Source organism: Oryctolagus cuniculus, chromosome 5 (assembly GCF_964237555.1).
Source record: "Oryctolagus cuniculus chromosome 5, mOryCun1.1, whole genome shotgun sequence".
In the NCBI taxonomy this organism is placed as follows: domain Eukaryota; kingdom Metazoa; phylum Chordata; class Mammalia; order Lagomorpha; family Leporidae; genus Oryctolagus; species Oryctolagus cuniculus.
Genome location: NC_091436.1, coordinates 109,145,428 through 109,160,014, shown reverse-complemented (window position 1 = coordinate 109,160,014; position 14,587 = coordinate 109,145,428). Strand labels below are relative to the sequence as shown.

Below are 14,587 nucleotides of genomic sequence, written 5' to 3'. Positions count from 1 at the left end.
AAAAAGCCTCTAGGCTCTAGGGAGCACAGGGCTCCATCTGCATCCACAAAAATAAATAATAATAATAAAATCTAGAGAAAGAGTTTTACCAAGATAAGTTCCTCCCCACGTAAAAGTGCCGCCGGCGACGAGAACTGATCCGAGTCTAGGGCCGTGGCATGCTAGGTGTTGAGTCACCGGCTACAGCGGTTGTGCGACATAAATATTATCTGATGACGGAGATTCAAGGGGTGCAGGTGCCAAGGTAAACCGCCGGCAAGGATGGCCGTGGTTGTGACCGAAGGCAGAAGCAGGGTCGGGGCTGAGACGCCAGTGCGGCCGCGAGAGCCCGCATGTGAAGTTTGGGGCAAACTTCAAGGCGCCCCATGTGACATGCGTGCTCGCGCGCCTAGGTGGCTTTAATCAGGAGAAACAGGGTTTTCGGCCAGACTCCTCCCAGCCGATAGCCCGGAGGAATCTCCTACAGCTCCTGCCCCTCCTCTACTCCAGGCTCCAGGCGAGCCCCGTTTCCCCCAACCCCGACCCGCCCCCGCCCCCGGGATGCTCCGGCAGCGACGCTTCGCCATTCATCAACCGGTTCGCACCGGCAGCGGCCGCCGGGAGGTGACGTCCGCGAGCGAGGTTGGAGGGGGGGAGGCGGAGGTGGGCGGGCCTCCGCCCCCGCTCGTCCGCGCTGGGCCTGGAGTCCCCGGCTGCGATTGGTGGCCGGGGATGCTGACGTCACGCAGGCTATATAAAGCGGGGCTTGTGACGCAGGGGCGCCTCGGCGCGCGTATTGGCTCCTTCGGCTGCGGGCCGGCTCGGCGACGAGCTCTCCTCCGAGCCGCTCACTGCATGGTAGAGTGTGGTGCCCCCGCCGCCGCCTGCATCGCTGCCGCCGCCCCACGACGACCACCTCCGCCCCCTGCCCTGCATCCGCCGCTGCCGCCTGTGTCGCCGCCGCCTCGGGACCGGCTGTATGATTAGGCCACAATCTTCAATGAGTAAACATATTCCTGTGAGTAGCCGTGCTGCCGCCGCTTTTCGAGCTGGGAATCCGCGACCCCCCCCCCCCCCATCCCCACACACACGCACGCACACCCGGTCTCCGCCGCCGCCTTTGTTCGGAGCCCGGCCTCTGCTCCCCGCCACCCTGGACCGCGGTTCCGGTGGGTCCCGGCGGCAGCGGGCGGGCCGTGGCCGGCGGTGGGGAGGCAGACGCCGGCGGCGGCGGCGGTTGGTCGCCGGAGGCACCGGCTTCCACGTCCCTACCGAGTCCCGGGCGGTGTGGCCGGGCCTGCGCGGCAGGCGGGGGCGGTTTCGGCCGCCGCAGCGGGCCGGGCGGGGCGGCACAAAAGCCGCTTTGTGACCGCCGCCCCCGCCCTTGGGCCCTCGGGTCCGGCGCACCCCGTCCGGGTCCGGCGGGCTGCGTGGCGTCCCGGGGGTCCCTTTGTTCGGCCAAAGGGAGAGGGGCCGCACTGGGGAGCGGGAGACGTGGCCCGGGGTGGGGCGAGGGCTGCGCGTGTCACTGCGGAGTCGGATCCGGGGAGGGCGCGGTGACGGCGGGGTCGCCACTAGATCCGGGCCGGCGTTGGGTAGGCGGGGCGGCCCCGCGCGGCTCGTTAACGGTCTCGGCCCGGAGCTCTCGGAGCTCGGGGCCGTCGCGGGACGGGAACCTAGTGCCACCACCCCCTGCGCTCCGCAGCCGGCTCCGGGGCCTCAGACAAAATGGCCTCGGCGCCCGCGCCTGACTGAAGGCGCGGCGCGAACCCGTGATTGCGGCGCGGACAGGGGGCGCCGCGGGCGGGCCCGGGCGCACGCTGCCGCGTGAGCCATCCGGGGGCATCCCGCGAGCTGCCGCCCTGCCCCGGCCGGAGCGGGACTCCGCCAGGTGAGGTCCGCGGCGCCCCGCCCCGCTCCGCTCTCGTCCCGCAGTCTCCACCTGGTAATGCGAGCCGTTCCGGGCGGAACGCCCCACCCCGGGCTCTGGAGAATGGGAACAAGTCGAGGCTTGTCCCTTGTCTGGGCCGGTCGCGAGGGGTGGGCTGTGTGTGAGCGCCTTGGAGACTGCCAGGGCCACGGGGACACCGAAGCGGAGTCCCCGCCCGGGCACCAGCGTGCAGTTTCCCTGCCAATGTTGGAAGGGTCCTGGAAGGCGCCTTGTAAAATCGGGTACTATTTAGAGCCGCTGTTGAAATCCTCGGTGTAATGTGTTGTTGCCTCCTGTTGGCTGTGGCAACGGTAACCTACCGGAGCCAGAATTCTGAGGACTATCTTCTGTTCGTGGAACACTGTACCATTCCAAGAGTATTAAGTTGTTATTTACACGGTAGTTGGAACCCTCGGCCTGCTTGAGATCCAGAATCAGAGGCAATAATTACTTCCTAAGACGCGTTTTTATAGGAATGTTGATGACAGTAAATCAGCTGAAAACCAGAAAGGTAGATCATTCCCAAGAGCAAGCAACATTATACACATGCTTTATTAAAGGTATTAGTGAGGCTGCAGTTAGTGTGTGGAACACCAAAAAATGGTTGGTTATACAAATTAGATTAATTGACTTGACACTGCAAGCCTCCAGTTTCTGCAGATACTGATCCCCCCCCCCCCCTCCACTGTATCTTACTGTGTTTATAGCCAACGGACTTGTGGGAGAAGGAAAATCCTTTTGTATTTCTGAACTCTGGCATGGACAGTTTTTCCTGTGTGGGAATGCCTTGGGCTGAACAGAAAGATGTCAGTAGTCACCACTGTTTTAATAGAAGTATCCCCCCAGCCGCTAGGTGGCTCCACTCAGTAAAAATATCTCTTCTAGGCAGTCTTTTTACATTGCTTTCCAAGGCTGCTTTATGAAACTGCTTACATGAACGGATATGGCAGCTTTAGCTGTAGCCAAAAGAAATTTAAGCTGTTAAATTGGGAGTAAATGGTGTGAAATCACTTTTCAAGGGATTAAAAAGACAGGATCTGGAATCAGAATATTGTGATAAAGCCTAAAAGCTGTACAAACGACTTGGAGGAGGGGCGGGAAACACATTATATTCTTAGGAGTAATGTTTAAGATTTGAGATAAACATGTAATGGAATTACTTCCAGATTACTGCAGTCTCTTATTTGAAATAGTGATACCTTTATTTGGAATGTAACGTTTTACCCAACTCACAAGTAGTTCAAGTAGCCTCTAAGGCCTCATTTAAACTTGGAATAATGAAAATTATCTTCCTTATAGGACCTTGTAATAAATGACTCTTGATGTTAGTTTCTCTATCTTTCCAAAAGAGTAGACAGGGGTTTTTACTTGTTTTCTGTAATCTTATAGGTAACCATATGAAATACTTTTCAAAATTCAGCAAAGTTCTTCTAGAAACTAATTATCATAGACTATAAGCATATATATATATATGTGAAAGTGGGACAGGTAGCTTGAGTTTAATTTTAAGCCCTTTAGGCTGGTGCCATGGCTCAATAGGCTAATCCTCCGCCTGAGGCGCCGGCACACCGGGTTCTAGTCCCGGTCAGGGCACCGGCTTCTGTCCTGGTTGCTCCTCTTCTGGCTTCAGCGGCCATTGGGAGGTGAAACCAACGGAAAAGGAAGACCTTTCTCTCTGTCTCTCTCACTGCCCACTCTGCCTGTCAAAAAAAAATTTTTTTAAGCCCTTTACATGCTTACATTTAACCATGAAAAAGTAATGAACTCTTCTGTTGTTCCAAGATTTCTTAATTTATCCATGAGAATACAAAGTTTGTGACAGGGGCTGTCACATGCTGTTAACCTGTAGCTTTCCTTAGTTGCCTCATTATTTCCAAGTACACCAGAAAAAAACTACTTAGAAGAGTTAACATTTTGTGTATGTATTCTTGTGAATGTTCATTTAATGCTTGATACTGACAACTGATCTAGTTCTTAAAAGGGAACTTGAGGAAATACATAGTTAACCTTGCTCTTGAGACCCCACCACTTGTACCCACTTTTCTTCTTTGAATTAGATTGCAGCTTTAGGCTGGGTAAGTGAATTTTTGGTTTTAGAGTACAAAAAAACTTTTATTGAGAGTATAAGTGAAGTATTATTTATTTAAATAAAAAAATTACTTTGAACAAATGGAGGGGCTGGTGAAAAAAAAAAGCCACTGAGGTCTTGCAGTCTAGGGGTAATAAAAACTATTATCAACATTTTAGAGTTTAGTTTTCAAGTTTGTAGACATACATTCTTATGATATTTCACATAAAAGGTTGTAACTTCAAAGATTCATTTTCCTCATCTTAAGGAGAGAATGAAGTTATGTGTATATGAAGGTCCTTTGAAAACCATTCTTTTTATTTCTAAGGAAATGATATATTGGTTAAAACACTCTTTAGGATTTAGAGAAGTGAGTAAATTTTATTTATGAGAGCCAGTTTTATTGTAACTGTAATAATGTGAGCTGTGTCAGCCATCTTTGAGTTTAGAACTACTTTTTAAAGCTTCAGTTTATTTTATAAGGAAGACATGAATAGTACAACAGAGGACTAAATAATAGAATATATATGGCATCTTAGCAAATGTAATAATTGTTTTTTATGAAATCTTTTTAATCAGTGGGTAAATTTGTGAACTGCTTGTTTTATGCTTATTGACTTTATTCTGTAATCACACCTTGACTTTCATGATTCAAAAAGTTGAAAAAGTGGCTAGGAGTCCAATTTGAATATGGTTATATACTTAGATACTATAAAAACATACCGTCTTCATTTTGAATTAGAAAATAACTTTTTCTCTCTTTTTCTTCTAAACAGCAGTTCTGTGGTGTTCTTGGTCACACATTTATGGAGTTTCTGAAGGGCAGTGGAGACTACTGCCAGGCACAGCACGACCTCTATGCAGACAAGTGAACTGTAGAGATTCGTTACTACTCCACCAAGAAGCCCCCATAAAAGTGGTTAACCTGGACACAGAAGTGTTGGATTGAAATCCACAGAGCATTTTACAAGAGTTCTGACCTGGATGGGGTAAACCTCAGTGCACTTCCTTTCTATTGCCTCAGTATTACTGGATTGAAGAATTGCTGCTTCTTGTTAGGAGGTTCATTTCATTTCCCATTACTCCCAACTTCATACTTAAAGCACTGAGAATCACAAGTGGAAGATAGTGAAGTAGACTTCAGTTTCTTTGTGTAATTTCTGTATTCAGTTTTTTTAAATTCTTTCATAATCCTATTAAGTGTTTTTTAAGTAAATTAACATGGCCCGAATGAACCGCCCAGCTCCTGTGGAAGTCACGTACAAGAACATGAGATTTCTTATTACACATAATCCAACCAATGCAACATTAAACAAATTTATTGAGGTGAGTTTTGATACTTTTTAATGTCTTAAATTGATTGTAGTCCTTAAATCTTATAAACTAAATTCTACTTTTTCAAAATGAAAAGTGGTATACCTCCAGTTCCGATTTTGAAAAATTAAATGTCTTCTTTAGGTTAGCGGTAAATTATGTTATACATTCGAAATTTATATGTTAATAGCTATTCTTCGTGCCTCTTGAGTTTGCTTAATTTAAATTTACATGCAAATGGATAAAATCCACTGTTAAAAGAAATTACTGGGGGAAGGCTGCTTACATATGCATTTTTCATATATCTTCTTAGGCTAATGTCAAACAAAGTTGGTCTTAGAGCCCAGTTGATGCTTACAATCTGGTTTTAAGCTGATTCTGCTGTTTTTTGATGACAGCTACATATCCAAAATCTCTCCCTCTATACCAGGAGAAGGAATTTAGTGCTGAATAATTTATGCAGCAACATGAACACATTTTACTTGATAATATCTGTGAGTGTTGAGAAACAACAAATAGAGACACAAATAGGCCTCAGATCATGAGGAGATACTTTTTTTTTTTCCCTCCAAAATCGGGAGTTATTACTAGTATTAAGGCTTTTTAAATCCTCCAGTTTTAAATGCATGTGGTTTTTTCCCCCTGTATTTTCAGGACTCCAGAGCCTATTTCAAGACTTAAAATTATAGTGTATTTGAGTAAAAGTTTAAGGAGTTAGTATAACTGAGGTCAGGTTACTTGATTGGTTACAAATGATTTCTTTGGTTTTTCATTTGTTTTTGTTTTTAAACTTTGTCTTTCCTGCTCCCTCCACTTCTTTTTGTTTTCGTATTTGTCCAACATTACCATGAGTAGAATCAGCTCAGTATATGAAAGGCACCAAATTTTTTTTTGCTATTCTAGTACTGTCATTTTAAAATGATTCACTCCCCTGTTACATAGAGGTGCTACCATTCTTTGCATGACTTTCTGTTAACCAGAATAACTGTTGATCAAAGGTGATCAGAATGACAAATGGTGAGCACTAGACACCATGAAGTTCTTTTAATATGTGTTTTATCCAGGAACTTAAGAAATATGGAGTTACCACGATAGTAAGAGTATGTGAAGCAACTTATGACACTACTCTTGTGGAGAAAGAAGGCATCCATGTTCTTGTAAGTATTTAGCAGTTCTTTTATGTTTGGTACAGTGCTACAAAAGTTTGTTCAAAGAAACCATAGTCCCCAAGAAGCTGAATTTTTTTAAGTTGTTAGAAAGATGTATGGTATCTTACTTCTTTATGAAGAAAGATGGTGGAGCAGGCATTTAGCTCATGCCACCTGTGAGGGAGACCTAGATTGGGTTTCCAACTTCAGCCCCAGCAATTGTAGGCATTTATGAAGTGAACCAGTGGATGGGATCTTCCTGTCTTACCATCTGCTCCCTCAAATTGATTGAATTAGGGAAAAAAAAAGAGGAAAGTTGGGGTGAGGGAAAAGAACTCTTAGAAAATTGAGATAAATAAGAATGCTTTTGAAAATAGTTGAGTGTTGGGAATATAAAATTTAGTGTGGTGTTTATATAAGACATAAAATATTAAATATCCTTTTCATGTAGGATTGGCCTTTTGATGATGGTGCACCACCGTCCAACCAGATTGTTGACGACTGGTTAAGTCTTGTAAAAATTAAGTTTCGTGAAGAACCTGGTTGTTGTATTGCTGTTCACTGTGTTGCAGGCCTTGGGAGGTAAGAAAATTTCTCAGTTTGGTTCTAGATGAAAATCTGGGTTGATATGAAAATACTAATACTTTATAAATTCCTCTAGTTTTTTTGTCATGAATTCTGAATATTTTTGAAATAAACATTTATGGGTATTGTTTGAATAGGAAATATGGTAATTGTATGTGTGGGTTTGGGGATATTTAAGTAAGGAACTTTTTAGTATTTAGTTTTGGAGAAATAATTTTGGAAATCTCTTAATTACCAGAGCTCCAGTGCTTGTCGCCCTAGCATTAATTGAAGGTGGAATGAAATATGAAGATGCAGTACAGTTCATAAGACAGTAAGTAATGGATTTTCTTTTTATTTGCATTCTTATTGACTGTCAGTGAATAGCCCATATAATTTATGGTCATTTTTAAGATACTGTTAAAGCCAGGACATAAAGATCTGACCTGTTTTGCATTCCAGGTAGATGCTCATATTACCAAGATTTTAATCCAACAATGTTCTTTGAATTACAGTTGTTTTGGTGTAGATCCTTGATTGGATTTGTTGCTTAATTGTCATGTTTATTCATGTGTGATTAAGATAAATAAGAAATGCATAGGTCTCAGAGGTCAGTTGATAACAGTCAAATACAACAATATGTATCAATCTACATCTAATATCTACATATAGATAGATCTATATCTAGTATATATATATTGATATAGATAGAATGCTTTGAGTACTCCGGAAGATGTCATTGTGGCCTTTGTAGTATAGTATCTTCCCTGCCACCAGAGGCATAAATTAGTTTTCCCTTTTCTTGGACTTCATGTAAATAGATTTGTGAATTTTGACTGTAGTGACTTCCACTCAAAAGATTTAGAAAATGAACTTTTTTTATCTATTTGAAAGGCAGAGAGAAAGAGATGTTCCATCCTCTGGTTCACTCCCCAAATGGCCGCAGTGGCCAGAGCTGAGCCAATCTAAAGCCAAGAGCCAGGAGCTTCTTACAGGTCTCCCACACGGGTACAAGGGAGCTGAATCAGAAGTGGAGCAGCCAGGTTTCAAACTGGTGCCTATGTGGGATACCAACACTGCAGGTAGCAGCATTACTCACTATGCCACAGCTCCAGCTAGAAAATTAACTTTTTAGTGGCCTTTTTCCATTTGCATTAATCAGAAGATAATTGCCACAAAAGAAGTGATAATTGTCCACAGTACTCTAAATGTTACAACAAAAGGATTTTTTGCTTTAAAATTTTTTTTTTTTAATTTTTCCCCTTCTAGAAAGCGGCGTGGAGCTTTTAACAGCAAACAACTTTTGTATTTGGAAAAATATCGTCCTAAGATGCGGCTGCGCTTCAAAGACTCCAATGGTCATAGAAACAACTGTTGCATTCAATAAAACTGGGGTGCCTAATGCTATTGCCTTGGAAGAAGAACTTGAGACAGGATCTAATTTGTCATACATATTAGCCAAAGGGTATTGAAAATTAGTTTTACCAGGCCACGAGTTTGACAGAATTGCAACCTCTATCTTTGGGTTATAACCAACTTATTTGGACATTTAGCAAAAGATTGTTGCTGTTTAGTATTTAAAATGTGCTTATCATTTGTACCAATTGACTTTTCCTGAAATCATGCAATATTGAGTTGTATCTTAAATCTATTCCCATGCCAGAATCTTATCAATACATAAGAAATTTAGAAAGGTTAGGTGCCAAAATACCCAGCACAATACTTGTATATTTTGTGTCATACAGAATTAAAATCCCAGGAACTATGAACACTCTAGACCTTATGTGGTTTATTCCTTCAGTCATTTCAAACATTGAAACTAGGGACTATATGGTTATTTGCCTGCTCACTTTATGTTTACATCTCCCACATTCATACCAGTATATATCAGGTTTGCTTAACCATTGATTTCTTTTTTTTTTTTTTACCAAGTCTTATGATTATTTAATGTTTCTATAAATCTTTTGCTGTTAATATAAAACCTCCATTTTGAAAAATCTACATTGTACAGAAGCACATGTCTTTAATGTCTTCAGACAAAAAAAGCCTTACAGTTAATTTAACGTTTGCACTCTGAGGTGCAGCTTAACAGGGAGGGCCTGAGAAAAGAATGGGAGGGGGCTATTAAATATTTTTAGTAAAATGTTGCCTTTGTCTTGTGCATAACATGTAGAATATGCTCTTTAATTTAGTAAATATTTTTTTAAGAGGTAGAGATGCTTTGTTATTGTAGCTTAAAATTCTTAATCATAAAATTTCTGAAATTCTTGTAATTTTTTCCATACTTATCAAAAGTTGTTTACCAACTTATTTTTGTTTGAAGTGTGATTTTTTTTTCCTTCCCAACCTCTTGCAAAAAAAAGTGGGTTTCTGCTAATGAATTGAGCAGACATCTAATATTTTATATGCCTTTTGAGCTGTGTAACTTAATATTTGAATACTTGATAATTTGTTTTATTATGTAATTGATAAAATGGTGATGTGTATTAATGTTAGTTCAACCATATATTTATACTGTCTGGGAATGTGTGGTTATAGTTCTGTGGGAGAATAATTTGTCAGCGTTCACCAGCTTGTAAAAACTTAGTGCGAGAGCTTAAACATCTAAATAAATAATGAAATGCATTTATCATCACTGAGATTGTTTTGCTTAAACATAACTTATTTTACAGAAAACAAAATGAATTGCACTTTGCTTAATGCCATTTGATGTAAAGTGTGTCCTCACTTTTTTTTTTTTTTTTTTTTTACAAATGAAGAGCTAAATGAAATCAACATTTTAGTAAGCTTGTTAAAAAAACTTGTTAGGATAGTGACCACTGTTAAATACTAAAAGTGCTTTTAATTTATTATAAACTTTACTTTTTTAAGGGTATAGATAGTTTGAATCAATTGTATACTCAAGAAGAACGGTATAGTAGAGAAAGGCCTTGATTTTTTTAAAGCTCACTTCTGAACCTCAGTTTCCACATTTGCAGCTTAATATTTCCAGATTTTAAGTTAGTTTGAACATTGTTTTACACATGAAAACTGAGTGTTAGTTTTGGTAATCTAAGATGTACTTCCTTTCACATAATTCTTGTTAACCTAAATACCACTTAAAAATGTAAAAGATTTAAAATTTAAGTCAAAGGTGGTCCTCCACTTTGGGGTTTAAATAATCTACTTCCATATCTTAAGGCCAGTTTAGTTTGCATTCCGTTTTTAAATATAACCTACTGTTAAGATCATTTTGTGTGATTAATTACTAAGTGGTACACTATTATCCCACAACCCAACCCATAGAACAGCATAGGTGTAAAGAGGAGTTACCGTCAGGATTAATGGGAAGTATCTTTTAAGTTTGAGAAGTTGAATTAATTAGTGTTGATTTTCTATATATGGTGCTAAGAATCAATTTACTTTATAAACCTTACCTGTACAGTATATAACATGAAATTTGCTTTTTAATTCAAATATTTTGTATCTTGTAAATAATGGCTAATACAGGAGTACCTATAATATACATCCTAAAGTATTCCTTACATCTAATAAGAATTTTAAAAATTGTGAGTTGAGGTCTTAAATACAAGAAGTTATCAGATGACTTTGCAAAATTTGCTTACTTGGGTTTGGATACCCTCATGGAGATGATGTAAATAATAACTAGTTGCCTAGGCTTGTCTGTAGAAACCATATATGTTGCTGATGTGATTAATGAGGTTACTGAATCATAGCAAGAAAATACAATCTCCTTTTTGTTGAAAGAAAACCCTAAAAGCAGATGCCATTGGTGATTTTTTGCAGTGTACTGCAACCTTAATTTATTCTTTTGAGTGCTCCTTTTCCTTGGGCAGTGTTCTCCTATTTCCACAGCTTTACACAGCCTCAGGCATGCCATCATCTGGTCACATCACCCTTCCAAAGAACTTGAAAATAATATTGTGTTCTCCAATTTGGCTTTAGAATCTGAATGTACTACTCATCTGACAAACGCCTACTGTTTTCCAGGCATTTCAAAGTATTGCAGAGACTAAAAGGATATCTCCAGATTTTGGTCAATGATGAACTACTTACTACCCACAAAACACCTTACTCCCACTGTGACATTAAGAGAGTGCTTTCTTTTGGAGGTTCAGGAAATGTAATTTAGTGAGACTGCTTCAGAGGGAAGTGGAAGTATGTAAGTGATTTTCTTTGACATGTAAAGTTCTTTTAAAATAAATTTTAAAAACTACATGTGTCTGCTGTACATGTTTATACTCTACTTTCATGATTCTTTGAATTAATGTTTGTGTGTATATATGTGCCTCTCCTTTATCTGAATTGAAAATTAAAGATTGGTTTAAAAGTGACATAATGTTTGCATTATGTTTGTGGTAACCTGTTTAAGCAGAACCTTGAAAGAAAAATTAAAAAAATTCATGTTTGCCTTCCATCCAGAAGTCATGATAGAAGGCAAGAAAGGCTTTGAAGTATCTTGCATGTGATCAAATGTTTAAGAAATCACTTGTACTCAGGAGATGGTAGAGCTCATATAGCTACCCAGCAAAGGAAATGCAATTATATCATGTGCTGAAAAGCCAGAAATACACAGCATTAATTGTTGCCACATCAGGGTTTATAAAAATGCACCCACAGCAATACTCCAGATAACTGAAATCGCAAGTGTAATGAGATACTTAAATTAGGCATTTAAATTTAAGCTCTTTCAATCTTATTTTACATGTGATTTTAGGTAACTTTGATAATTTAGTGTCCTGCTAGACCAGAGGTTGTAAATAAAGACAGCACAGGAAAGACAAAAGAAGCCCATAAGTAGCAGTAAGATCTACTCAGCCTGATAAGAGAATTAAAAGCAACTGAATCTAAAAAGCAAAGCCATTGATAAGAATTCAGTGCTATGACTTAAGAGCTTGAGCTTAGTAGACATTGAGGACATCAGTGTTTCACACATAGCACAAAATGCCCATTGTCAAGAATATAAAATTAAGTTTTGTTTTTTTTAAATCAAAGGATTTTGTAATCCATTTGTCTTCTAGGAATCTCCTTTGGTATTTCAGAAAGTGGCACCACTAGCTTTGGCAAAACACTAGGTCAAGTGTCATTGCTACAATATTATGTAGAACATACTAGTAAGAATTTTGAGGGCAATTTTTTTTTTAATGATTTTATTTATTTGAGAGGTAGAGTTACGGACAGTGAGAGGAAGCGACAGATCTGTCCATTGGTTCACTCCCCAAATGGCCGCAATGGCCAGAGCTGTGCTTGATCTGAAGCCAGGAGCTTCTTCCCAGTCTCCCATGCAGGTGCAGGGGCCCAAGGACTTGGGCCATCTACTGCCCTCCCAGGCCACAGCAGAGAGCTGGGTTGGAAGAGGAGCAGCCAGTACTAGAACCAGCACCCATATGGGATGCCAGTACCGCAGGTGGTACTGCCCAATTTAGTGTTGACTTATACCAGCCATAAGAGCATCCCACAAATGGTATGCTAACAGTCTGGGTGCTTGAGAGGCATTTAGTAAAGAGAAACAGAGGTGGGGCTGGCGCTGTGGCTCAGCACGTTAAAGCCTTTGCCTGAAGTGCCGGCATCCCAAATGGGCACCGGTTCGAGTTCTTGCTGCTCCTCTTCCAATCCAGCTCTCTGCTATGACCTGGGAAAGCAGTGGAAGATGGCCCAAGTCCTTGGGCCCCTACACCCGTGTGGTCTCTTAAGGCTTTTTCTATGTGTACTGCTCTCTGGCCCAGGTCCTATTTGCCTCCAAGGTTTCCACCAGAGGTCAAGGGCCTGAACCGAAACCTCTGCCTTCCATGTTTGTGGCCCCAGCTTTTCACTATCTTGGCTCAGTGTACCTCCCCCTCCCATTCAGGAATTCTGACTATCTTAGAACCAGGCCTGGTCCAAAGTCTACTCTCCCTGTCAGTGATCCTCTGGCAAGTTTGGGAATGGCTGTCTCCATGCTTTCACTCTCCAGTCCTCTAACTGCTGTTTTGCCCCTCCCTCTCTTGTTCTAGTATTACCATAATAGCAAGGGTGTGGTAATCCCATCCTTTTGAGCTCCTAGCCTATTGAAACAAATTAGGTATCCCACCCTTCTGATGGCTCTTTTGTTTTATCATGAGCAAGCCAGACAGGAAAATAAGGTCTCTAACCTCCACTTCTTTGTCCTTGGTGTATCCACCTCTGGTACAAGGTCACCTTTGGGAACTGTCTTGAGGCAATACCAAGTGGCTGACTATGACATCATGGGCCTAAGGTGTTCTTAGTGTAAAAAAAAAAAAAAAAAAAAGCAACAGTAGCTAGACACAGAGTTTGAAGAAATTTCTCTCTTCGAATCTAGGAAGACCACTACCTTTAAAATATTGCTTTGTAACTTGCTGAACTTATTTTGCAATTTATTTTAACAGGTTTCTGGGTAATCATTACTCAGTGAAACAGCAATGGGTAATTAGTACTTGTTTTAGATGACTGCGATTTTAATTTTAATTGAATTTAGACAGATATAATATCAGCATCTTAAGTCATATAGGTGTAACTACTAATTTAAATTGGGTAAAGGCAAATTAAATAACTTTAAATGTAAACTTTGGTACTCTCAGCATGTTATATTCTATATAAAAACTATTTAACAAATATTTTTTCATAAATTGTTCCTGAAAAATAGTTCAACACTGCTTAAAGTAACTCAGGCAGGCTGAAATTTGATGTGTTACCTTATTTTAAAATGTTGTCTTGGGGCCAGTGCCTTGGCTCACTTGGTTAATCCTATGCCTATAGCACCGGCATCCCATTTGGGCGCCGAGTTCTAGTCCTGGTTGCTCCTCTTCTAGTCCAGCTCTTTGCTGTGGCCTGGGAGGGCAGTGGAGGATGGCCCAGGTGCTTGGGCCCTGCGCCCGCATGGGAGACCAGGGGAAGGCACCTGGCTCCTGGCTTCGGATTGGCGCAGCACGCTGGCCACAACGCACCGGCTGTAGCAGCCATTTAGGGGGTGAACCAACGGAAAAAGGAAGACCTTTTCTCTGTCTCTCTCTCTCTCACTGTCTAACTCTGCCTGTCAAAAAAAAAAAAAAAAAAAGAAAAAGAAAAAGAAAACCAAGTATAGAAATGTGCACTTGGTAAGAAAGATTAAGGAAAGAGTGTTCTTGGTAAGGAAGGTTAAGAAGGAAAGAGCTCTTTTTTAAATAAAGCACATGGTTTGTAAGAATGACTTCATCCTGATGTTTAGTTTATTCTAGACTAGGATGGAAATAATGGAAGGTTTCAAGTAAGTTGAAGAGGGTGTGGAAGTCACAGAAGGTTATGAAAGAAATAAATCTTGGATAAAAAAGCTATTAATTTATTTCCCTATGACATAAAATTAGAATCTGATTCTCTGTTAAAGCAATGTGTTAAAGTAATCTATTATGTTCTCCTAATGTCTCTGTTAAATTCTAATTGTTTAAAAACAGCTGAATTTTTTATTAAGAGCTATGGATTATTTAAATATGTGCTTATTTTCAAATATTTGAATAATCACCTTATAACAATGATCAAATTTGGTCTATATTATGTCATCATGTTAAGGAATCTTATTTCAACCAGATATTTTGAATTTTGAGCCTTCTT

The 14,587-nt window shown here is 41.0% G+C and overlaps 2 protein-coding genes across 11 annotated transcripts in view; both read left to right on the top strand.

The window, feature by feature from the left end:
* Nucleotides 1–864: 864 nt before the first annotated feature.
* Nucleotides 865–5,278, top strand: LOC138843200 (uncharacterized). Its single transcript, XM_070074656.1, has 2 exons — nt 865–997; nt 4,754–5,278. Exons 1-2 carry the CDS (start codon nt 959–961, stop codon nt 4,847–4,849), a joined length of 135 nt encoding a protein of 44 aa, XP_069930757.1. The 5' UTR covers nt 865–958; the 3' UTR covers nt 4,850–5,278.
* The window catches only part of PTP4A1 (protein tyrosine phosphatase 4A1), a 24,803-nt gene continuing 15,385 nt past the window's right edge, over nt 5,170–14,587 (top strand). For 7 of the 10 annotated variants that reach the window (XR_011388982.1, XR_011388979.1, XR_011388980.1 and 4 more), the window contains exons 1-5: nt 5,170–5,303; nt 6,356–6,448; nt 6,891–7,021; nt 7,263–7,337; nt 10,994–11,165. Coding sequence is in view for 4 of the 10 variants with exons in the window: in XM_070074654.1 (XP_069930755.1) it covers nt 5,199–5,303; nt 6,356–6,448; nt 6,891–7,021; nt 7,263–7,337; nt 10,994–11,135 (546 nt within the window). In the remaining 6 variants the exon portion in view is untranslated. Of the gene's footprint in view, nt 5,304–6,355; nt 6,449–6,890; nt 7,022–7,262; nt 7,338–8,272; nt 11,338–14,587 lie in introns of those variants that run through there. The other 3 variants (XM_070074653.1, XM_070074655.1, XM_002714523.5) reach the window with 3 other exon arrangements.